General features: G+C 47.3%; 4 protein-coding genes across 4 annotated transcripts in view; 1 reads left to right on the top strand and 3 right to left on the bottom strand.

The window, feature by feature from the left end:
* LOC4801824 (sodium-coupled monocarboxylate transporter 1) overlaps positions 1–12,137 on the top strand; it is a 33,903-nt gene extending 21,766 nt beyond the window's left edge. Inside the window, exons 3-11 of the mRNA XM_015181917.2 lie at positions 3,248–3,489; positions 3,552–3,699; positions 9,391–9,565; positions 9,665–9,800; positions 10,302–10,461; positions 10,525–10,743; positions 10,801–11,179; positions 11,241–11,383; positions 11,452–12,137. Of these exons, the coding sequence (XP_015037403.1) occupies positions 3,279–3,489; positions 3,552–3,699; positions 9,391–9,565; positions 9,665–9,800; positions 10,302–10,461; positions 10,525–10,743; positions 10,801–11,179; positions 11,241–11,383; positions 11,452–11,944 (2,064 nt within the window). The 5' untranslated portion in view covers positions 3,248–3,278 and the 3' untranslated portion in view covers positions 11,945–12,137. The remainder of the gene's footprint in view (positions 1–3,247; positions 3,490–3,551; positions 3,700–9,390; positions 9,566–9,664; positions 9,801–10,301; positions 10,462–10,524; positions 10,744–10,800; positions 11,180–11,240; positions 11,384–11,451) is intronic.
* Positions 12,138–12,871: 734 nt separating this feature from the next.
* LOC4801822 (sodium-coupled monocarboxylate transporter 2) lies at positions 12,872–15,634 on the bottom strand. Its single transcript, XM_001358818.4, has 8 exons — positions 15,280–15,634; positions 14,790–14,949; positions 14,602–14,719; positions 14,314–14,533; positions 14,113–14,253; positions 13,940–14,048; positions 13,346–13,878; positions 12,872–13,278 (listed from the first exon to the last, which is right to left on the bottom strand). Exons 1-8 carry the CDS (start codon positions 15,513–15,515, stop codon positions 12,954–12,956), a joined length of 1,842 nt encoding a protein of 613 aa, XP_001358855.2. The 5' UTR covers positions 15,516–15,634; the 3' UTR covers positions 12,872–12,953.
* A 742-nt stretch (positions 15,635–16,376) lies between these two features.
* On the bottom strand, positions 16,377–19,004 carry LOC4801823 (sodium-coupled monocarboxylate transporter 2). The gene is made up of 8 exons (XM_001358819.4): positions 18,736–19,004; positions 18,349–18,508; positions 18,173–18,290; positions 17,899–18,118; positions 17,701–17,841; positions 17,515–17,623; positions 16,926–17,458; positions 16,377–16,862 (listed from the first exon to the last, which is right to left on the bottom strand). Exons 1-8 carry the CDS (start codon positions 18,924–18,926, stop codon positions 16,496–16,498), a joined length of 1,839 nt encoding a protein of 612 aa, XP_001358856.3. The 5' UTR covers positions 18,927–19,004; the 3' UTR covers positions 16,377–16,495.
* Positions 19,005–19,673: 669 nt separating this feature from the next.
* Positions 19,674–22,058, bottom strand: Smvt (Sodium-dependent multivitamin transporter). Its single transcript, XM_001358817.5, has 7 exons — positions 21,574–22,058; positions 21,394–21,511; positions 21,268–21,335; positions 21,058–21,209; positions 20,861–21,001; positions 20,323–20,806; positions 19,674–20,261 (listed from the first exon to the last, which is right to left on the bottom strand). Exons 1-7 carry the CDS (start codon positions 21,961–21,963, stop codon positions 19,857–19,859), a joined length of 1,758 nt encoding a protein of 585 aa, XP_001358854.3. The 5' UTR covers positions 21,964–22,058; the 3' UTR covers positions 19,674–19,856.
* Positions 22,059–22,671: the final 613 nt, after the last annotated feature.

Genomic DNA, 22,671 nt, shown 5'->3' with positions numbered 1-22,671 from the left:
CCCCATCCCCCCCTCCAAAAACTTCACTGAAGTGCCACATACTATAAATTGAGTTGCCGCAATTTGAATATGCAACATTGTTCACACCCTCAAGCGAGTGGAACGTAATTTCCCCGGCATACGTAACAGAAGCATTAGCATTATTATCCCGGCAAGTAGCAGATCAAAGATGATATGCATCATATCCCAGGCCCCATACTCCTTAAATCGCCCAGTCATGCCGGGCAACAGAAGCCACCGTTTTTCATATGTCCTGCGTCACTCCCGCTGCCACTACGGCTACCAGTTGGAGCCCAGCCAAAGGTCGAGGCGCTGCAGAAGTGTGGAATGGAAGGCTGCACTTTGGCCAAATTACATTTTCAATTTGTCAGCTGGCCTCCTGCAGACACTAGCAGACCATTAAATGGCAAATTAAGTTCACTTCCAGTTCGGCCCCATTTTGCATTTCCACCCCATTTCCACCATTTCCCAGCAGTTTCTTTGGCCCCCGGGACAAATGTGTTTTTGATATGTGTTCATCATCGAACGATCTTGGCACATTATCGTGGAAGATTTTCGGCTCTGGCCATCATGTAGGAATACGTTGAATATTTCATGAGTGAGTGTCATAAAATTCCTTTTCCAAAGAGGAGGAGATACTGCTGGGGGAATGGGGAGTGGAGTCAAGTCAAGCGTTTTTTCTTCTTAATAACTTTCCGTTGCGGCTGTCAGACACACCAGCCATGACTCCAGGACATGTCGTCAAAGGCTTGTTGTTGCTCCTCCAAGCTGCTTTATAATTTATGATTCTTGGCATCGAAGCCTTTTCCCCACACTCTCACACACATTCTCACACACACACACGCGACGCCAACTTTTGTATAATTTCGCCAAAATAAAAAACTGCATGAATATTAACTGCAAGTGGCAGAATATGGCGTCGGCGGCGTTACCGGGGCAGCAGCATCATCCTCCCCCTCGCCTGCGCTGCCCCGCCCAGCCCCATCTTGGCTGCCACTTTTATTATGTGTGCGCCATGTGAAACTTTCAAGTGCCTGCTGCTTGATCTGGGATGAAAGAGAGGCGGGGCAGGGCCACGCCCTACTTATTTATGCATACGTGTAGCTTAGACTCCTTTTCCTTCCGCTTCTAGGTTTCCCTTTGTTTTTTTGGCCAAGTTTTTAGTACATTGTACATATTTGATGCAAATGCTCGCAAATTGTCGTCGCTGTCTATTGGACATTTTGTGGCCACATCCAGCCAGTCTCTCACACCAAACAAAGGAGACAGAAATGGAGCTAGAGCTGGGGGGAGAGGTAAATGTGATGTGTGATGGGTGATGGGTGGTGCTGCAGGTGGCTTACTCGTATGGCTCATGGATAATTTGCTTAAGCCCAGCCAGCAGAAAATAACATTTTGCACACAAGCTGGCACGCACAATGCCACAAGACCCATGGCCAGGTCTGGTCTGGATGCGGTTCCGACTCCGGCTCTGGGTCCGGGTTGGCTTATCACTTGGCCGAAAGCAAAAAGGAGAAGGAGAACAAAGATGATGCTCCTGCGGCTGTCAGGCGGAGTGACACGGCAGCTGTGCTTTAAACAAAGCTCAGCTTGAATAAAAACAACATGACTAATAGTTTTGACAGGGAAAGGCAACACAAAGGCCAGACAGAATGTCAGATAAAAGCCAAAGCGATGGCAAATGACAGGGGACAGCGGACAGCGGACGCAGGGCGAAACTGCATGCTAAATGTTGTCAATTAGTTGGACATCCGGTACGGTGGACTGAACGGACCCAGATGATGACCACTGAATGACAGAGCAACCTGATGTCTAACCCTTCTAATGGGGCGTATACGTAATGAGAGATGCCCGGAGGGCGAGGCAAGTCGTCTCGGACAGATGATCAATTAGTTTTAATCATGTGAATCATGTGGGAATCCCACAAAGAAAGTATCTGTGACTTGCAGGTTTTTTGATTGAACATTTCTCCATTTGATTTACAAAAAAAAAACCCCCACAATCTGGAGGAACTTGGAACATCAATGCCCACATTTGTTCCAATTATTCTCTCCCTTGTCTTTCTAACCTTTCATTGGCTTGACTGCTTTGCCTGGCAACATCTTCGGGCCCAAATCTTCTTTACGAGAGCATCAGGTAGGGGAGCAAATCCTAAGCCGGGTTGTAACTTTGTTCTTTGTGTGTGGATTGGCCCCCAGCTGACCCGGCAGCTCAACAGTTTGGCTCAGCTATAAAAACACAAAGTCGCTGGCAAAGTCGCACTTAAGCTGCCGGCTCTCCCTCTCTTGCTCTCGCTCTCTATGACACTCTCAACTTGTGGCACCACTCATACACACAAAGCCCCACACACACACACACGCACACTCACACAGAAACAAACAAAGGCACATGGAAAGGTCTCCCAGCGAGCCATGCATACAGATGTCAGCGTGTGGGGGCACAGTCCATAAATTTGTGCAGCGTGCAACATTTTGCTTCGCTTCCCTGTGTTTTGTGATGGTGTTTTTTTTTTTTTTAATATGAATTGTAGTGTAGTACCCTATGTTTAGGGTGGTATATTTTAGACCCAAAGTTTGCCACACGAACGACTCTGAACAGATAATACATATATTTGATTCTACATATATGTTAAGTACTCGAAAATTTCAAGCCATTTTCATTCGAATAATGCATTGTTAATTTTTGTTCATTGATTAATTATCCAATACATTGGATTAAAAATCCAATACATCATACATACAATATGTATGTAGCTTTCCTGGGAATCATTACTATAGGTGTATTTTTGTTGGGATCGTACGGTTCTAAAAACGAACCTTTCCTTCCCGTTAGTCTTGTCGTTCTGCCCCTCATTTGGTGTGGCCCCATCTGAGAGTGACAGAGAGCGATAGAGAGAGTGGAATGCATGTGTTATGATGGGCGCAAGCAACCAAACCCCGCACGCCTGCGGATATGCAACAATGTTGTCAAGTTTCCAACTCGACTGCGGTGCCACGGTGCCACGGCGCCACGGAGCCACGGAGCCATGGAGCTACGGTGCCAGCTCTCTGGGCATTATGTCCACCGGGCGTGACTAACATGCACATGCTCAACTGTGCTGGAAAACGTTTTACCCAACTCACATCTCACCTAAAAGCCCCCTCACCAGTATATCCCCCACACAAACCCCTTCTCTGGGCTTAAAGTCGGAAAGATTGTGTTTGTTTTTATCCAGTGACCAACTTGAATTTTGATTTGTTTCTTGCAGCACCAGCAACACCAGCAGCAACAACAGCAACATGGCCAAGGACTTGAGTACTCTGGGCTGGGATTATCTGATGTTTGTGCTGTTCATAGCACTCACCGTTTTGGGGCCGCTCTGGACACGCATTTTCGGCAAGAAAAAGCAGCGCAGCAAGGCTGATTATGTGTTTGCCACGGGCGGTGTATCGATTGTGGCCGTAATGATCTCGATTGCACGCGGAACCCTCGGCGTGCGATCGGTGCTGGGTAAGTTCCTAATAAGTTCCCAGCTATCGATTCAGATAATTCGAATGTTCATTTTGTTGCAGGATATCCCAGTGAGTTGTTCTATCGCGGATCGGCGATGTGGGAGATAATCTACGGCATGATGACCGCCTATCCAATTGTCTGCTTCATGTTTGTGCCCGTGTACTTCAACCTGGGCATAACCTCCGTCTATCAGTACATCGATCTCAGGTAAGTGGGAGAAGTGAGCATGAGGGAGTGGCTCTCTCGAGCACCCCATCGTTTAATTAGCACGAAGCGAAGCGACGACAACAGGAAAATTGTTATTTAAACATTCATTTTAATTTCGCAAAATGCGTCGCAACGCTTCCCCAGCCACAGCCCCTCGCCCCCTTATCGCCGAAGCGCACACAATTTTATTCTTCATTAAGAAGGCCAAATGAAACTAAACAGAGACACGCCAAGGGCTCTGGCTGGGGCTCAGACCACTGTCACTGGGATTCTGCTCCTGGGTGGAGCCTCTGACTGGGGCTTCTGCTCCTGGCACAAGTTGCTGCGTTGCTAAATAAATTTGAATTACATTTTACAAAAAACAAAAAAAAAACACAAAAAGTAGAAACAGAAACAGCAGCAACAACAATGCAGAGCAAAGAAATGGCCAAACAAAAGCCAAGGAGGCAGAGAAAATAATCTATAGATTTGTCCGCGCTCCGGCTGGAACTTGGACTTGGACTGGGACTCAGACTCGGACTCGGACGCGATGCTATCGCCAAGTCTGTCGTCAGTTTGTCGTGGCCAGAGGTCTGGCTCTGGCTCTGGCTCTCCCTCCTTCTGTCGCAAGTTGTCGCATCGTGGGCCTAATTGTTTTTTAAGTTCGAAATTAGTTAACAAATTTGTTATCAAATGTTTTGCAGTTTCGACAACAGAATTCAATTAATTGCTAAAACTGACAAGACAAACAGCCACGAGGTAGTGCGGAGGCGCGCCAGTCGGTTGGGCATAATTTGATTGAAATTTAATTGGCATGTGCCGCCCAGTCCCATCCCCCACCCTGGGGAGTGGCAGCGGTACCAAAGAAAAAGCTGTGCCGAATTGACAAATTATTTAAATGTTTGCTTTGGCGATGAAATTGTAATTTGTAAATTAGCATGTCCGGCAGAGAGCGAGGCAGAGTCCAGGAGGGAATTAATGGGGAACACTGTGGGAAAAATAACTACAATTCCAATATAGTTTATAAATACGGTTTTCCACCACTTCCGAAGATGAATGTATTCCTTGCAGTGCATCGGTAGGATTTAAAAATAATATTCAGATTTAATCAATGAGGGTTTGAGTTAGTTTTTAGATTATACCATTTACTAAACTCAGAACAAATGGAAAGGCCCCCTTAACCACTGCCGAAGAAGTCTGTGCTTCATCAATCTTAGTCAATTTATTCGATGGAAAAAAGAATAAAATAAAGAGAACACCGAGCTAAAAAGGGTTGGGTTGGGTTGGCCAAATGTTGCCCCAAAAAAGTTGTGCGTACAACATTTTGATGCCCCATTGTCGCTTGTCATCGCAACTGGCGCCCCGCGACATGTTTATGCATACAACTTCATCAAAATAGGCAGAAATCAGGCCCAGACGAAGGCTGAGACCGAGGCCGATAAGTGAATATGCTACAAATTGGCAAAAGCCACTTGGCCAAACACAAAGCAGAACGAAGGCAGAGGAAAGACAAAAGCCTTGACAATGGCAACACGATGACAATACACAAAAAAAACACACACACACACATAAGGAAAGTGAAAGGGAAAAAGGAGGGAAGATACAAAGCAGCCACTCGGTCTCTGAGGCTGTTGACAAATTGTATGACAATTCGTTTGTGTCATAATGTTTATAAATAGCGCGTGTTGTTGCCTGTCACCGGCATCAGGCACCAGGCACCGCTGACAGTTGCCTCCGATCCGATCCGACCCGGTCCTCTGTACTCTGTTCTCTCCTTTTCATACCCCAAAAACTTGCGAAACAAAAAACCAAGACACACACACGGAGTGGAGTGGAGTCATGGATTCTCTCGGTTGTCAGTCGCCTGTCGCAAGTGATGTCTGCCACTCGGTAGACGCACATCAACACACCCACACCACATCTTAGAGTGGAAGCACCAGGACCCTTGACTTGCAGCCCACTCAAGTGGCATCCTGCTCGCAGCACAGAGATTTGCTATCTGGCCCCCAATCCCAATCGGGTTCAATGGTCAAGTCAAGTTTTCTTTGGGCTAGTTCCCCCTTCTGCTCGTGCTCAGTCTGGGGCAAGTGGGGGGGAAGCCAGAGGTGGAGTCCTCTGGCAATTACATACTCGTACATGTACAACTAAATTGATATCGCTGAATCGAACAATCGTTGGCACTTAGCAAATGGAAAAAGTGCATTTGAATTTCGCCCTGGATTATTCACGACTACAAGAGTCGGGCCAGAGTGCTGCTCCACGGGCACGGCGAACGGGTGTTAACCAAATAAAAAAAAAACGGGCAGGCACAGCAGCAGGCCCCCGCCCCCTTGTTTGGGATCGTTGGGAGGGTTGGGATGGTTAGGATGATGGAATGGAGTGACATGCATGCGCATAAATAAAGACGTTTTCGGTGCTGGCTACAAAGTGAGAGCTTGATTTGCAATTCAAAGACAACAAAGTTGTTTCAGAGCCACACATCCATTCGCCCCTACCCGTGCAACAAGGGGTATGCAGGAGTTGTTTGGGCACGAGACAGTCTTCCATGTGGATTGTTATTGAGGATTATCCATCCAAGTATGGGGTACCGCCTAAGTCGATTATCTGCCCCAGACTACGTTTGATTCCTTGTTATCTCTTTCTTTTTCTTTTGTGGATGTCGGCTTTTAACGCTTTGATGGCACTCAGGACCCCCGACTTTATATGGCTGATTATGTTTATTTATGCATGGCATTTAATGCAATCAAAAAGGTGACACCCACCCACTCAGTCCTGGCTTGTCGCACCCATTCTGGCCTTGGTTATATTGCCTTTGATTGTAAAATTAACTCGACCCGACCACAAGACTTGCCCCTTGCGCCTGTCTTCTGTGGGGTCGAGGGGCAGGGAGGCAGACTGGCTCTCTAAGCGGCGATTATCTGGTCAATGCTCAGACCCACTCGTCATATTAAATTTGGCATTAATTTATGCCTTTGTCCCATAGCCGAAACTGACTTAGCGGCCTTGCATGATTAATGGATGGGACCATGTCTGAAGGTGGGCTGGTTGGAGGGTAGGCTCGGTGCTGCTGCTCCTGTCACTCCCATTGAACTGTCCTGGTACCCTTTCCAATCTATCCACCGCTTTTCACACTCACACCATTTCCTTTATTGTTCTGGTGGCTGGTCATTGACGTTGCCCTGGGCGAGTGTGTGGGTGTGGGTGTAATGGGTTGTGGGAGATGGAGGATAGGAGAAAGGAGAATGGGAAATGGGAATGAGAGTGCCTGGCTGGTAATTGCTTGCCCGCTGACAGGGCTGCATCAATTATTACATACTTTGCGGCACTTACATTTCATTTAAAGTTATTAAGCGACTATCGCCTCGCAGGACGTCTTTAATCAACTCAACAAAGTAGATTATGCTAAGAGAGAGAGAGAGATGGAGAGGGAGGGAGAGAGAGAGGAGCAGCAGCAAGAGCCGAAGGGAGTTAAATCAATTAAACTAAAACAAAGGCCAGCAGCAGGACAACGTTCAATCAACTGGACGGCGGTGACAGCCTCAGGTCATTACTCACACACAGACGGACACAGAGACGGAGACAGAGGGCCATAAAGGACGAGCTTCAGAGCAGAAACAGAAACAGAGAGAGAACAAGAACAAGAACAAGAGACCTGCGAGCAGGAGAGCAAAGCAGGAGCCGGCTAGAGCAAGAGCACTTATTGTGATGAACACAATGTTAACAGGCTAAATGAGAAACAAATGCCACAATCAGACAACGTAGAAAAACACTCACCCAAAACCCAGAGACACAGAAGAGTGGGAAGACGAAGCCGGAATGAAAGGCAGTAGAAAACAATAAATCCCATAAATCATATTAAATTGACATATCAGGCCAAAATTGACCGCAAGCAAAGGCAGCAGCACACATTCGCACTAGAACACACACAGGCACAGACACTGAAACAGAGAAGCAATATGTTGGCAGGATATTTGTGTCCTACAATAATATTTCTTTATCAATTTCCACAACAAGTTCAGCCCTAGGAAAAACAAGAAAAACCAAAGAACACACAGCCCCGAACAGCTGCCTAAATAAATGTTTGGCCAACCAACCAGAAGATGGTTTCCCCATCCCCATTCCCAGCGCCACGACACGCCACGCCTATTCAATCAACACATAAGACCGACTGTCAGGCCTCTGTCCTCGGCCAAATTGGCCAGGCTTTTACCATGCCTCTATGGGATTTTCAGATTGCTTTTCTCTTTGTGTCGCAATTAAAATGTGTGTATATCAAGCATTCGACGCGGGGCACAAGCGCACGGACAATGTCAATGTAAACCGCTTAAAGTCCGCCCGGAGAACACCCTCCATCCGGAAGCTCGTACTGCTGCAGCTCCATAAAGTCAAATGGGTAAATATGTTAAGCCCGAGTAGTGCATATCTGATGGGGGCAGGAGTAACCCATTATAGTACACATGTCGGTACAATCGATGATTGCTTATTGGAAAAGTGCGGTACTATTAATGAAAGCCCCTAGGCTCGGGGCCTCAAAATTAAGGCGATTAAAGATGAAATCCGTCGCCGTCCCATATCTTTCTTGCCGGGCAGCCCACGGAGGTCATTCATCTAAATATGCATTTAATCCCCATACCGCACACCTGCGTCTCCAATCGCTCATGCTTAAGCACTCAGTAAGCACAGGGACAGGGACAGGGCCAGGGCCAGGGGCCCGATGACAGCCCAACAATAGCCCAGATCAATATTGGCCAGGGGCAATTAATCATTTAGTGGGCGACACACACACGGGGGCAGATGCAGAGGTGATCCAGAGGTTGGGGGTGAAAGTGGATTATGCAGTCAGCTTAGATGTTCGACAAGAAATTACCTCTGATTACCGCAGAAACTACACTGGGTTTCAAAGGTGTAAGTCAGGTGGAGGACTCCAACAAGGATTAAGATCGAATCCAATTTTAACAATAGTTCGATTATGCGGTGTATGAAAGACTTTAATAGGGGATACGTATATGTATGTCTGCTGCTTACAATTGATGAATTATGGCCGGAATAAGGCATCAAATATGATTCGTATGCTGTCATCCCTCACATTCAATATATCTAATAGTGTAAAATCGCATTACTACAGCGAAACGCACTGCACTCTTAGAGTAGCTTAAAGTTAAGTGTCTCAATCAAAGGATTATGGGCATGAACCAGTTTAGTTAGTAAAATCCATGCCCAGTGCGTGTTAGGAGGCTCTTGGGACAAGTGGGGCTCAACCCACATAACGCATACTAAACGATCATTAGGCGGCGGACCCTCGAACGGGACCGCCCCATCTTGTCGCACATTTTGCATCAAATTAACACACAAATTTTTACAACCAGGGCCATAAAAAGCGCCCGGCACAACTATAAAAATAATAAAAACAATCAAAACGAGTTACAGACCCACCAATTTTCTTAGGGTTTCTTTTTCTGCCCGCTTTTGTCGTAAATTTCGGCGAAGCCCTTTACCCGATCCAACATAACTTCTTTACAGCTGTAGTAAATCATAAAAAGAAGGCCTGGGGTGAAACAGAATAGGGGGTATACATATATGTATGTAACTCGAGGAGGCAAAACATTAAATCTTTAATAAAAATAATATATGTGCGAGGGGCACCTCATCGCGGTGCGGTGCCTAATTAATGCCTGCACTCACCTGTTCGACTCCTGGTCTTGCCTCTTTCAGATTCAAGAGCCGGACCGTGCGGTGCCTGGCCTCGGCCACGTATATTGTGCGACAGATCTGCAACCTGGGCATCACCGTGTACACGCCGAGCGTGGCCCTGTCGACGGTCATCGGCATACCATACTGGGCCAGCATAGTGGGCATGTCTGTCATTTGCATATTCTTCACCATTATGGTAAGTTGCGTCGAGTCGTCGAGTTTAGTGGAGGAATGTCTACAATTTAATGATGCAAATATTCAAATTAATCTTCTTTTTCTCGGTCCACCACATTAGGGAGGCCTGAAGGCTGCCATCAATGCGGATGTTATCCAGACCCTGACCATTCTGGTCGTCACATTGGCCGTCTGCATCCAGGGGTCCATCTCCACCGGCGGGCCAAAGAAGGTTTACCAGCTAAATCGCGACAATGGTAAGCCATCCACACGGCACGCGTTTCGTTTGCTTCGGGTGCTTCGATTGATCATGGCAGCTTATTAGCCAGGCCTGTCAAATGGTGCTGGATGTGTGTCCCACATTTATGCTGACGAATGATGACTATTAAAATGGAATCCATTCTGGGTTGCTTCTGCCCCTGTTTCTGATGCTGCTGCTGCTGCTGCTGCTGCGTCGGCTCATTATGCACATAAATGATGATGATAAAAGTGGCATAAAACAGCGACATCGGTGGCAAGAGCGGGGGCGCAGCAGGAAAGGAATATCTGGGGGGGGAAATGGGAGCCTCGCATGACGACAGTAATAAATGTGTGACGCGAGAGCGTTTGTCACTTGAGTTTGAGTTGTTGGCTGTCGTTGTGGCAATCGTCAGACTCCTGAGAATCCCTCCACATGCTGCTTCCTCGCGCCCTTCGCCACTCTGTATCTCAGCCCTGCACTTGCAGTAAAGACTTCACATTCCTTCCTTTATTTCCAGGTCGTCTTAGCTTTTGGAACTTCACCGGCGATATGACGGTCCGGGTGGATACGGTTTCGGCTTGGCTGGGTCAGCTGTTCATGTCCCTCTCCCAGATTGGGTGCCAGCAGAACTTCATGCAGCGATATGTAAGCTTGAAGTCCCTCAAGCAAGTCCGCCGGTAAGTCCTGACCTCGCCGTACCGCCCGTGTTGCACTCGGTAACCATTTTGTTTCCTTTACAGCGTGATGCTAAGCAATGTTCCCCTGGTGTTCTTCTTCTTCGCATTGTCCTGGGTCTCCGGCATGGTGATTTATTCAACGTACATCAACTGTGATCCGTACGCCGAGGGGTACATAAAGAAACCCGATGAGATTCTGCCCTTCTTTGTCGAGGATCAGTTGGGCTTTCTGCCAGGTTTTGTGGGCATCTTCATGGCCACGTTGTTCAACGGAGCCTTGTGGTAATTATCATCCTTCAGTGCGTTTGGTCCAATTATGTGAACCTCTTGATCTTGCAGCATGATGGTTTCCAATCTGAATTCGTTGGCCACGGTTTGCTGGGAGGACTTTGTGTCGCAGCTACCAAGATTCAAGGGGCTCTCCGACAAGCAGCAGCTGAGGATTCTCAAGCTGATCACCGTCATCTGTGGCCTGATCATTATGTGCGTTGCCTTCGGGGTGGGCCTACTGGCGGGCGTCATCGAGTCTTCGCTGCTCGTCTTCTCAGCCACTTCTGGACCCCTGCTCGGCTGCTTCCTGTTGGCCATGATGGTACCGGTTGCCAATTGGAAGGGCACCTCGGCAGGCATGATCTCTGCCTGTGCCTTTGTCCTCTGGATTATTGGCGGTTCGATGACCATCGACAAAAGTAATCCAATGCTGCCCACCTCCACGGAAGTGAGTCCCTGACACGAATCGAGATGAATGTTGGTGTCTAAACAGTCTTTTATTCTTGCAGGGCTGCTCCAACCACAGCTTCTCTCAGTCAATTGCCAAGCCGATTGAGATGGAACAATTGCCATGGCTGCTGACGCACACGCCCATCGATGGCTACAACCAGACCACCTTGCTGGAGACGCCACCGAGTATAGCGCCTGAACGGTAAGAGTGGAAAGCTTCTGAGCTAAAAAAGAATAAATTAAAATATAAAATTACGCATTTCTTTGTAGCACCCCTCTGGAGACGTTCTATTCGATCAGCTTCATGTACTACAGTCTTATTGGAACCGCAATGACAGTGGTTATTGGAACATTGATCAGCATGCTGACCCAGCATCCCGACGATGAGTACGACGGCAAACTGCTGCATCCCATCATCTTCCGGTGTTGGGAGCGGTTCTCCGGGCCCAAGCCTTACTATGTCAAGCACGAGGAGGAGTCCGGACTGAACGGACGCAACAGTAGCGATTCATCGGCCACCACAACGACCTGCAAGGAGGAGAAGGTCAACCATGCGTACGAGTCGTCGCCGGATGAGGCACACATCCACAACGAGAAGCAGAAGAGCAACCCCATTGCCGTGGTCTTCACCAGCTCGAGCAGCGGGCAGGACGTGGGGCATCAGTCGATCTGTGATGCCAGCAAAGTGCAGCTGGACACTGTGCCGCCGGGCGAGACGGGCGTGTATCGACAGCTCGGTTCTGGTACCAGGACGGCGCTCTAGTGCTACCCCTCATCATATCATCCCATCCCTTCCCCACATCGTACTTACCGAAAATGTAGTCTTTAGTTTGTAAGCTAAGCATTAGTCTAGACCAATTAATGATAGAAAGATAAAGATGCTGTGATTATTGTACAAGAGTATGCAAATTGCAATATTGTTGAGCAATATTCAAGATGTGTGTACATTTGTTGTAGCAACTCGAGTTTTATTTATGTGTACTGATTTACATAAATAAAGAAAAATGTATTTTAATACACATCGCATGAAAATTGATTTCCGATTTTGATTTCGCGCGCCTCAGCAGTGCTGCCCATCGCTGTTGCTGGCCACAGCTGATTTTCGATAGTGATGCCAGGGCTGCGCTGTAGATAAGTATCGTACAAATGGTATGTGTAGTTGAGAATGTATATCAGATGTATAATACATGTTAAGTGTAAGAAGTTCCGATAAATTTCAGATAAATATTTTGCCATATCCAATTATAGATAAATTTAAATTTTCCCGCCTCTTTACGCACTGTTATTTTAACACGATTTTAACATCATGGCCAGACTTTGATAGCGGGTTCTTCATAGCTCAAGGAATGCAAAAGAAGTGTTCTATTAGTCATCACTAAAACTAAGTCTAATCTTGATAAATACTTTCAATATCAAGGGTAAATGAGTGGTTTACTGATTTCAGTTGTGTCGTAAAAACTATGCTGAATGTCCTGCAATATAAATAGCGCTATAAAAGGCATTTATGTTAGATCAGTAGGGTATGGTATGGGTATTCGAAGTGTGAGAAGTATGGAATGAAAACTATGAAAAAATGCATCCCAAAAGGAAGTCAAAGGCAGTCCTCAAAACCCATTAGCTGCTCGAACTGCCAGACATTCTGTAGCCATTGGGAATGGACGCTCCTACTGTCCAAATGATACGCATTTACTGTAGAATATGCAGATTTTTTCTTATTATTATTATTATTAATATAATATAATACAAATTTGTGGATGGGAGTCATGTGTTCTTTAGGCATCTTGCGAAGTGCCGTTCTCCTTAGCCTTTAAGTCAGATGACTTCAGCGGCAGCTCCTCCATTTCTACCACGGGATCGGGCACGTTCAACATGTTGCGAACAAAAGGCGAATAGAGTTTGGGATTCTGTTTCTCCTCCTTGTCCGTGGGCCACACATAGCTCATGGGAACGGCCCAGGCGAACACCAAAATAGCACCCAGCACCTTATACCAATAGAAGGAGATGTCGTAGAGGGAGAAGTCCCGATTGCTTCCGAAGGCAGTAGTCACCTGTGGCGGCGCCTCCATAGTGTGAGCAGGCGTAGTGGTGTTACTATTGCTGCAGAAAAATAAACCATGGAAAGCCTTATTTTTTGGAAACTAAGAATGATGGATGGCTGTCTTACATGGAGTTCAAGATCACTCGGAAATCGCGAGCTTCGCACTGATCCAGGCCATTTGGAAGAACATCGTACCGGATGAGGCCTGCCTTAAAGTTCATCTGGGCGTTGATGATGATCCACAGCATAGCCACCACACTAAAGATTATGCCCGTGACTGCCACCTTGGCACTGCACCGAGGCACAAACATGCCGAGCAGGAATACCCCCACCACGGCGCCCGTATTGATGCCCGTTATCGTCCACATGGTCTGGATGATGGAGTTGAAGTTCTGCACCATATATCCGCCCAGGATGCAGTAGGCGCCCATCACGATGATGACCAGTTTCATGATACCATTCGCACGTGCATCCGTGTGCCGGATGTGTGGCTTGATGTAGTCAAAGTAGACGACGCCGGCAAAAGAGTTGAGACTGGCGGACAAGGAGCTGAGGGAGGCACTGAACACACAAGATATGAATACGCCCGGCATGCCGATTAGATGCCCCATGATGTCCTGAATGAAGAACGGCATCAGTTTGTCCGGTTTACTGACCAGCTACGGAAGAGAGGGGAGAGTTGAGAATGTGTTTATTCAGATATTGAAAGGATATCATTACCCCAGCCTGTATGGGATCGCATCCGAAGTAGTAGGAAAACATTATGATACCAATGAAGCAGGTGAAGATCATGATAAACAGAAAGCCAATGCCAGCAATTAATAGGGACCTACAACACAAAGGGAGAGACATTAGTAAGAATTGGTCCGCACTCTCTAGCGATTAGCACTCACTTTTTGGCGTGGGTATACGAGGGCAGGGAGACGATGCGCTGCACACAGCTCTGGTCGAGACCCACCTTTCCCGTCCACATGAGCAGGCCGCTGAATATTCCACTCCAGAATGTGACACGCAAGCGAGGATCTATCCCGAAGCTGTACAAAAACAAAATGATGCAGTGAATCCATCGATGAGTGGAAGGCTATTCAACTCACTTAAAGTCAAGGCGTCCACCCTCTGAAGCATTCTCAAGGACCTTGCTCAATCCGCCGGTGTGCGAAGTTCCCAGAATAGCCACCAGCACTACGGAGAGCAGCATCACGCCACCCTGGACGACATCCGTCCACACCACAGCCTTGATACCGCCCAGCATCGTGTAGAAGACGCACACGGAGGAGACCACTGTGTTGATCAGGTGAATGTTGATGCCGGTCACTGTAAATGAAAATGAATTTTAATTTCACCGCCAAACGAAACACGATTAAAATCTATTTCCATTGTACCTTGGGAGAAGGCCAACGAGGGCACAAACATGTAGACCGGCAGCATAAGGAATTGGTTCATGATGAATGTAATGGTCACCAGTTGGCGAGTTAGCTTGTTGAACCTCATTTCCAGGTACTGTGGGGAAAGATGAAAGGATTCTTTTTAGCGGCTACATGGAGGGAGATAGGGGGACATTCCCACTCACCTCGTAACAGTTTGAGACATTGTTCTCGTAGAACACAGGCACAATGATGTAGATGAGAACGGGCACCGTCGGGATCATAGCCATTACGATGAACACAATGTTGAAGCCGAAGGTATAGGACTCTGCCGGAATGGACATCATAGCCACGCCGGAGAGCTGACTGAGAAATAAAGATCATTAGTCTCGATACCTCCTATCCTTACATTGGATCGGAAAATGATTTCCGTGCAAAAAGAGGGGCCCGAACACAATTTTGATTAATTTCACAATATTCCACCGAATAAAGCAATTCATCTAAGTCTCCATTTTATGGATGGACTAAGCGCCATGCGCACTTCTGATAAGATAGACGAATAGATACATAGACAGATCTATCTATCTTCAACAGATCTTATCTTAAAGGGTCCATAAAGTCTCTGTGTGTTCCGCCTCAGAACCTTTGGTTGTGACGACATGGAAAATCTTCAGCGGTAAAGGTGATGACACTCACCTGGAGACCAGGGATATGGCCACGGGCCATGTGGGCATTTTCTTGCCGCCTTGCAGGTACTCTTCGGTAGTGTTCTTGGACTTCGAGAAGAACCCAAAGTACACGCCAATGCCCGCCGATGCACTAAGCATCAGGGTGAAGACAATATAATCCGTCCCGCTGAATCGTAGATTCTCTACGGTGGCTGCTGCCACTGTGGCCACTGTGCTGGGCAACTCCGAAGTACTTGCCGCCATTGTTCAGCCTTGATTTGATCCTTTTCTAACGCTTTAGCGGTTTTCAGCGATGACACTACCCTGAGGACAAGACTGGGGAAGCCGTGTCTCTTCTTGTGGAGGCTGCCAACACACTTATGGAGATAAGCAGCAACTCCCTTCTTAAGTAGCGATCTCCAGCTAGGCAATAGCTGCTTATCTCGTCACGAAATCTGTCTGGTAAGCGTAAACGTATCACCGACATCGTAAATCAGGAGTGCTCCTTATCTGCCTTACACGGGGTGATACCCGAATGAACCGCCCATATCCGCTCCCAGCGCCGAAACGTACCGTACTTTTTCGGGCTCTAAGTACATTAATTTTCCCCAACCTATCCATCAATAGGGATCGAGAATGATGAGTTGGTATCTCTCTATATCTAAGATTCCTCCAGATCGTTGCGTTGTTTCTTCTTATCACCATCCTCTGGACCTGTAGTCTTTATGGTTGTTCCCCAGCTGATAATCTAGTACGTGAACTGGCCGCACCCACTCTGAGTTTGTTGCACGCATTTATTGTGGGTGGAAAAGTGCTCATGTCCCAAAAATAGAACCTTAAATAATAGAAACTGAAGTTTGAAGGACCTTCAGTTGACCTCTAGCCTTTTTTCCCCGAAAAATTGATGCCTACTTTTGGGGCCGCTAACGGGAAGCTCTTAGGAAAATCAATTTATTTCTCATATAGTTTCTTTATGCTTTCTATATTTCTTTGCGCAAAATAGTTTTCTTTGGAAGCTACTATTAACGAGCCGCGGCAAGGGTTTTTCGTACTACTGTGTGGGGCCGGCGATACTACTGAAATACACTTGAAACAGTGTGATATCGCAGGAATCTGGATACAACATTTGGTTTTTTAAAGCATCTTTTATTAATAGATTTTTCTTTTCCACTGTACATTTGTTCTCTAGGATTACTTCTACGTTATAAATTTCAGCCTACGATTAACTAAATTCCTAAAACAGATCAGTGTTCAAGTCCGTTCTCAACTTCCGTTTCCTTTTCTTTGGCATCCACTCGAAGTTCAGGAATCTCGCAGACAGTTGCTTTCCGCAGCGGCACCTCCTCCATTTCCTGTTCGGAACTCGAAAGATTTAGGAACTTTCGAACAAAGGGTGAGTATAGCTTAGGATTCTGCTTTTCGTTGGGGTCCGGGGGCCAGACATAGCTCATGGGTACTGCCCAGAAGAAGACCAGCAGCGCACCCACGACTTTGTACCAGTAAAAGGAGATGTCGTAGAGGGAAAAGTCTCGATTGCTGTCAAAGGCAGTTGTGACTGGAGCTACAGGACCTGGCAGTTTCGGTGTGATTGGGCTTACGGCAGTTTGGTTACTGGAAAAATAATGGAAGGAATGTTGAGAGTGGGATGGGGATCGCAGAAAACTTAATACTTGCATGGCATCCAAGATCGTGTGCAGACCGCGGGCCTCGCACTGGTCAAGAGAGTTGGGAAGCACTTCGTACTTGATGAGGCCCGCTTTGAAGTTCATCTGGCCGTTGGCGATGATCCACACCATGCCCACCACACTGATCAAAATGCTGGACACTGCCACCTTGCTATTGCACCGTGGCACAAACATCCCGAGCAGAAATATCCCCACCACGGCTCCCGTGTTGACGCCAGTGATAGTCACAACAGTCTGCAGAATCGAGTTGAAGTTCTGGACTATGAAACCGCCGAGGATGCAGTAGCCGCCCATAGCGATGATCACCAGTTTCATGATCCCATTCGCACGGGCATCTGTGTGTCGGATGTGGGGCTTGATGTAGTCGAAATATACGACACCGGCCAGAGAGTTGAGTGTGGCCGAGAGTGAGCTGAGGGCTGCACTGAAGACGCAGGAGATGAACACGCCGGGCATTCCGGCCAAATGACCCATAATGTCCTGCACAAAGAATGGCATCATCTTGTCCGGTTTGCTGACGAGCTGTGGGAGTGCAGCAATAAGTATTCATGTATGGATCTATGGGAGGAAGGACCTACACCAGCCAGAAGGGGATCACAGCCGTAGTAGCGGGCAAACATAATGATTCCCGCAAAGGTGTTGAACAAGCTGATTATAATGAATCCCAGTCCCGCAATGATCAGAGATCTACATAGGAATAAAAAGAATACACAAACGTCTGACTGACCGAAATGGAGATACATATGTTTCAAGAGAACTCTCACTTTTTGGCATGGGAATACGAGGGCAGGGAGACGATCCGCTGCACACAGCTCTGATTGAGGCCGATATGGCCTGTCCACATGAATATGCCACCAGTCATCGCGCTCCAGAAAGACAAACGAATCCGAGGATCTAGTCTATAGCTGTAGTCAGCGAGAGTCAGTCCAAAAGTTCATCAAGGAATTCATCCACAACCTTACTCTAAATCCATTCGGCCACCTTCAGCGGCATTCTCCAGGACAGTGGATAAGCCACCCGATCGGACGGTGCCCATGACACCCACAGTAACTACTGAGAGCAGCATTACACCGCCCTGCACCACATCGGTCCACACCACCGCCTTGATACCGCCCAGCATCGTGTAGAAAATACAGATCGAGGAGACCATGATATTGATCAGGTGAATATTCATTCCAGTCACTGCAATGAAATGGATAAGCTTCGGTCTCTCCAGGACTCTCTCTCCCCACTTACCCTGGGAAAAGGCCAGCGACGGAATGAACATGTAGACGGGGAGCATGAGGAACGAATTCAACACAAAAGCCATTGTGACCAACTGACGCGTGCGCTTATTAAACCTCATCTCCAGGTACTGTGGAACACGATTTTCATGGAAAGGCAAGTGATACCGCGTATATAAGCCCACTCACCTCGTAGCAATTGGAAACATTGTTCTCGTAGAACACGGGCACAATGATGTAGATCAGAATGGGAATGACTGGCACCATCGCTAGCACCACGAAGATGTAGTTGAAGCCAAACGAGTAGCTCTCGGCGGGAATGGACATGATGGCAATGCCCGATAGCTGACTAGAATGATAAATATTCAAGCCATTTGATTACTTAATAAAGACAAATCGTAGATCCAACAGATACACTTCCAAGGAAGTGGCATTGGATGTACCCATTTCTAGTTGAAGTGCTAGTTCGAGTGGATATCACTTTGAGGTAAGGACGCGATTGACGTAAGTTACTTTTACTACCGCCTCGGGTGGCATCGTAAAGATTAAATATCTCTTGTTCACCGCGTTACGCACCTAGCCACCAGAGAGATGGCAATGGGGAGGGTCTGCATCTTCTTGCCTCCGCGTAGGTACTCCTCTGTGGTGTTCTTGGCCTTCGAGAAGAACCCAAAATACACACCAATCCCAGCCGAGGCGCTCAGCATGACGGTGAAGACCACAAAGTCCGTTATGCCGAATCTAAGATCCGGCGTGTCGCTCGACATCCTGGCAGTGGTTCTGTAAGTAGCGATTTGGCCGTTATGCGACGTTCGAAGTCTATGCGCACACTTGAGAATACCCTGGCCTGATTTTCACTTAAATATGCATCCCCCAGGCGGTGGGCTCCTTATCTGATCTTGGCCACAGCCTCCTTCGTAAATCAAACAGAAGTTTAGTGCCTTAGTTATCTAGTCTTGCGTCTCTTGTTTTCTTTTCCAACACACCATATAAATGAGAACTATAGAACTCCAAGTAAGAGAATCATTCCCGGTGCCGCTCTGCGTTCGAATATTAAGTGCATAATGATTATCTATCTCTTATAAGTATCTTTAACCTTTAAATATATTTACAAATGGAGACTAGGCGGTGATACTTTTTAGATCGCATAGCATTAAATGGAATCTGTTCTATTTGTCTTCCAAAACTTTCCGTTTCTGATTTTTTGTCTTTGTATAATTTCCATTTCGCGTCAGAGATTCGGGGCGTGCCTGTTGTTATACGACCCTTCCAGGTAGTGTGTAAAGATCTTAACACTCTTGGCCCATTGTGAACTAGATGTTTGCTAGCGATAAGAATTTTAGCAGGTTCCACAATTTATGGCTATGACTATGACTCGGTTGTTATGTGGATTAAAGACTGATATATTTACCCGATGTATCGCTTGGGGCACGGCTCTGCTCTAATTCTTGTCTTTTCTGCGGTTTATATTTAGAATATGTCGCTGTCCAAAGATTGCGACTAAAGAGCCAGACAATAGTGATATAGCCTTTTATTCAGATAAGCAAAATTCTTGATGTTCTGCAGACAGATCCGATCTAGATGGAATGGGATCGTACTGGAGTCCACTGACTATGCACAGCACTCATATCAACCACCGGGTCCCTATCTTATATCTTTATGATGCCCAACCTAAGCATATCTTATGGTTAACTGCTTCAGGCCTTGGTGTTCTCGCTCTTCAGCTCGTGCAGCTCGTCCGCCTGCGCCAGTTCGTAGCGGACAAAAGGCTGCACCACCGGCGACAGGAGCTTGGGATCCAGCTTGACATCGGCTCGCTGCTTCAGGATGTAGCTTAGCGGCACTGCCACCAGCCATGTTATGGCGAAACCCACCACCACATACCAGTTGAAGGACAGATCCAGGATACTGAACTCATCGCCGGTGTGGGCTGCCGCTGTGGTTGACGGACTGAGGGGGGAGACGGTGGTGGTGGCATTCAGGGCCGGCGCCGGACAGTTGTCGACGCGTGTGGGCAGAGTGTCGTAGTGGTTGCGTCCCCAACTAAGGATCACTATGATGGACATGCACGCAATACTGGAAAGAACTCCAAGGATGGCCGCCTAAGGGGAAGGGAAGCTATATTAGTTATATCTGTCTCCAAAAATCGTTCCCTTAACTCACCCTTCCATGGGCACGTGGCACTAGCATGCCGAGCATAAATACGGCACACGTGGCTCCAAAACTAACGCCTCCGATCGAGTAGAGCACCTGGAGAATGGAGTTAAACTTCTCCACGATGATGCCGCCCAGGACGCAGTAGATGCCGCAGAAGAACACAAACAGCTTCATAATCACGTTCGCCTTGTGCTCCGTGTGGCGGATGTGGGGTTTGATGTAATCGAAATAAACCACTCCTCCGAGAGAATTAATGCTGGCCGAGAGTGTGCTCAGGGCCGCACTGAACACGCACGAGATAAACACCCCGGGCAAGCCACGCAGATGTCCTACAGTGTCCTGAACGAAATACGGCACCATTTTATCCACTTTGGACACCTGCCCATTCTTAATGGGATCGCAGTCGAAGAAGCGGGAGAAGATCACGATGCCCGTGAAGCAGTTGAAAAACATGATGATCACAAAGCCAAAGCCGAAGATCACCAGAGCCCTTGGGTGTACCAATGATGAGAGTCTGTTGGATCCAATCGATATATCCACTTACCTCCTGGCGTGCTTCAGCGAGGGCAGGGAGACGATGCGCTGGACGCAGCTCTGGTTCAGGCCCACATAGCCCGCCCACATGATTGTGGCCGAGGAGAAGACGTTCCAGATGGTGGAACGCGTGGTCAAATCCAAGTTAAAGCTGCAAGGGCAGAAGATTAATATTCTTTGTTGGTGAAGCCCTTGGAAGGAACCTACTTGACATCCAGACGACCACCCTCACCGGCAATGCGAAAGACTTCGGAGAAGCCGCCCACACGATAGGCACCCATTACGCCCACCAAAACCACGGAGACCACCATAATGCCCGCTTGGACTACATCCGTCCAGACCACCGCCTTGATGCCACCCTGGAAAATAGAGAATTAGGATGAATATGGATCTAACGGGAAGTGCTTTATGACTCACAAACATGGTGTAAAAGACACAGATGCCAGAGACGATGGCATTGATGATGTGCACATTAAAGCCCGTCACTGGAGGAAAGCCATTATGCTGATGGTGTTTAAAATTGATCTGTGAGTTTTATCTTACCCTGGGAGAAGGCCAGCGAGGGCAAGAACAAGAAGATGGGCAGCATGAAAAACATGGTCGATATGAAGAGGAAGGTCTGCAGGACGCGCACCTTCCTGTCGAACCGCATCTCCAGATACTGCAACCACAAATTATTTACAAACTGGATACAGAGTATCTCCGCAAGGGCAGGGCGCTCACCTCATAACAGTTGGTGATGTTGTTGTTGTAGAACACGGGAATGATCACGTAGTTGAGGAGAGGCACCACCACTACCATGCAGACGACATTAAAGAACCAATTGATGCCGTAGCCATACATCTCGCCCGGAATGGTCATAATGGAAATGGCCGAGAGCTGACTGGCCACCAGAGAAATGGCAATCGGTAAAGTCTTCATACGCTTGCCACCCATCAGGTACTCCTCGGTGGTGTCCTCGCCCTTGGCAAAGAATCCAAAATACACGCCAATGGCTGCTGATATGCTCAACATCAGGGAAAAGATCACGTAATCCGTAGAGTTGAACACAAACTGGGAGTCGGGTGCCACGGCAGCAGCTGCCTGGATGGAGGCATTCAATAGAGCCGACATTTTCAAAGGATACGTTCAGGAATACGCTCAGAATTCTCCGATCTTGTTATGCACTTTCCGACTCCGCCGAAAAATTGCGTTTGAGCGCATCCCGCCGTACTCTCAATCTTTATATAAACTTTTCGCCCGATGTCGATGTTATCTCAAGATTTGCCAGTTCTAAATAAGTATTATCTATTGACGGCTCTCTTACGACAACTCTGGGTCTTATCTTATATGATGAAGATTTTCTACGATGATCTTAGAAACCTCTTGTCAATTCTCTTGCTTACTTACCGCTCTCTCGCTCTCTCTCTCTATCTCTCTCTCCCCCACGCAAAACGTGAGACTCTGACATTGCAGACTGCTCCGACGCTGGATTATCTGAGATTACGGAAGCAGCCGCGAGCCAACTCATTCATTGTTTTCACTGTCATCCCAACACTGAGCGCGAAAAGCGCCCCCTGGATACATATAACCTGCCAGTCATCCCCAGATTGCATAGTCGCCTGCCTCTTTATAAGGCACCTATTACTTCCTTCATTAAGATAAGAATCTTTTAGTTTGTTTATCAATATAGGCAAAACATTACTTGCTCCTGAAGCCAAAATTGTGTCCCTTATGGAAATTATTGCTGTAGACTTAAGTCATACGTTACCTCACAGTACATTGGCTATTAGGCACATAATGAGACGCGGCTGCAGAGACTAGGACGAGACAGTCCAGCTC

The sequence above is a fragment of the Drosophila pseudoobscura genome, chromosome 2, assembly GCF_009870125.1.
Source record: "Drosophila pseudoobscura strain MV-25-SWS-2005 chromosome 2, UCI_Dpse_MV25, whole genome shotgun sequence".
Taxonomy (NCBI): Eukaryota; Metazoa; Arthropoda; class Insecta; order Diptera; family Drosophilidae; genus Drosophila; species Drosophila pseudoobscura.
This window is presented reverse-complemented; position numbering and strand designations above follow the sequence as displayed.

Excerpts from the sequence above, each read along its gene's own strand:
- LOC4801822 (XM_001358818.4), bottom strand. The coding sequence starts at position 15,515 with ATGGCGGCAAGTACTTCGGAGTTGCCCAGCACAGTGGCCACAGTGGCA. Across the intron at positions 14,254-14,313 it reads GGTGGACGCCTTGACTTTAA|CTTCGGGATAGATCCTCGCT; the intron begins GTGAGTTGAATA and ends GTTTTTGTACAG. Across the intron at positions 13,879-13,939 it reads GCGATCCCATACAGGCTGGG|CTGGTCAGTAAACCGGACAA; the intron begins GTAATGATATCC and ends TCTCTTCCGTAG.
- LOC4801823 (XM_001358819.4), bottom strand. The coding sequence starts at position 18,926 with ATGTCGAGCGACACGCCGGATCTTAGATTCGGCATAACGGACTTTGTG. Across the intron at positions 18,119-18,172 it reads GTCGCTGGCCTTTTCCCAGG|TGACTGGAATGAATATTCAC; the intron begins GTAAGTGGGGAG and ends ATTTCATTGCAG. Across the intron at positions 16,863-16,925 it reads CACACGATCTTGGATGCCAT|TAACCAAACTGCCGTAAGCC; the intron begins GCAAGTATTAAG and ends TTATTTTTCCAG.
- Smvt (XM_001358817.5), bottom strand. The coding sequence starts at position 21,963 with ATGTCGGCTCTATTGAATGCCTCCATCCAGGCAGCTGCTGCCGTGGCA. Across the intron at positions 21,336-21,393 it reads CTCGCTGGCCTTCTCCCAGG|TGACGGGCTTTAATGTGCAC; the intron begins GTAAGATAAAAC and ends GCTTTCCTCCAG. Across the intron at positions 20,262-20,322 it reads TGCCACGTGCCCATGGAAGG|GCGGCCATCCTTGGAGTTCT; the intron begins GTGAGTTAAGGG and ends CCTTCCCCTTAG.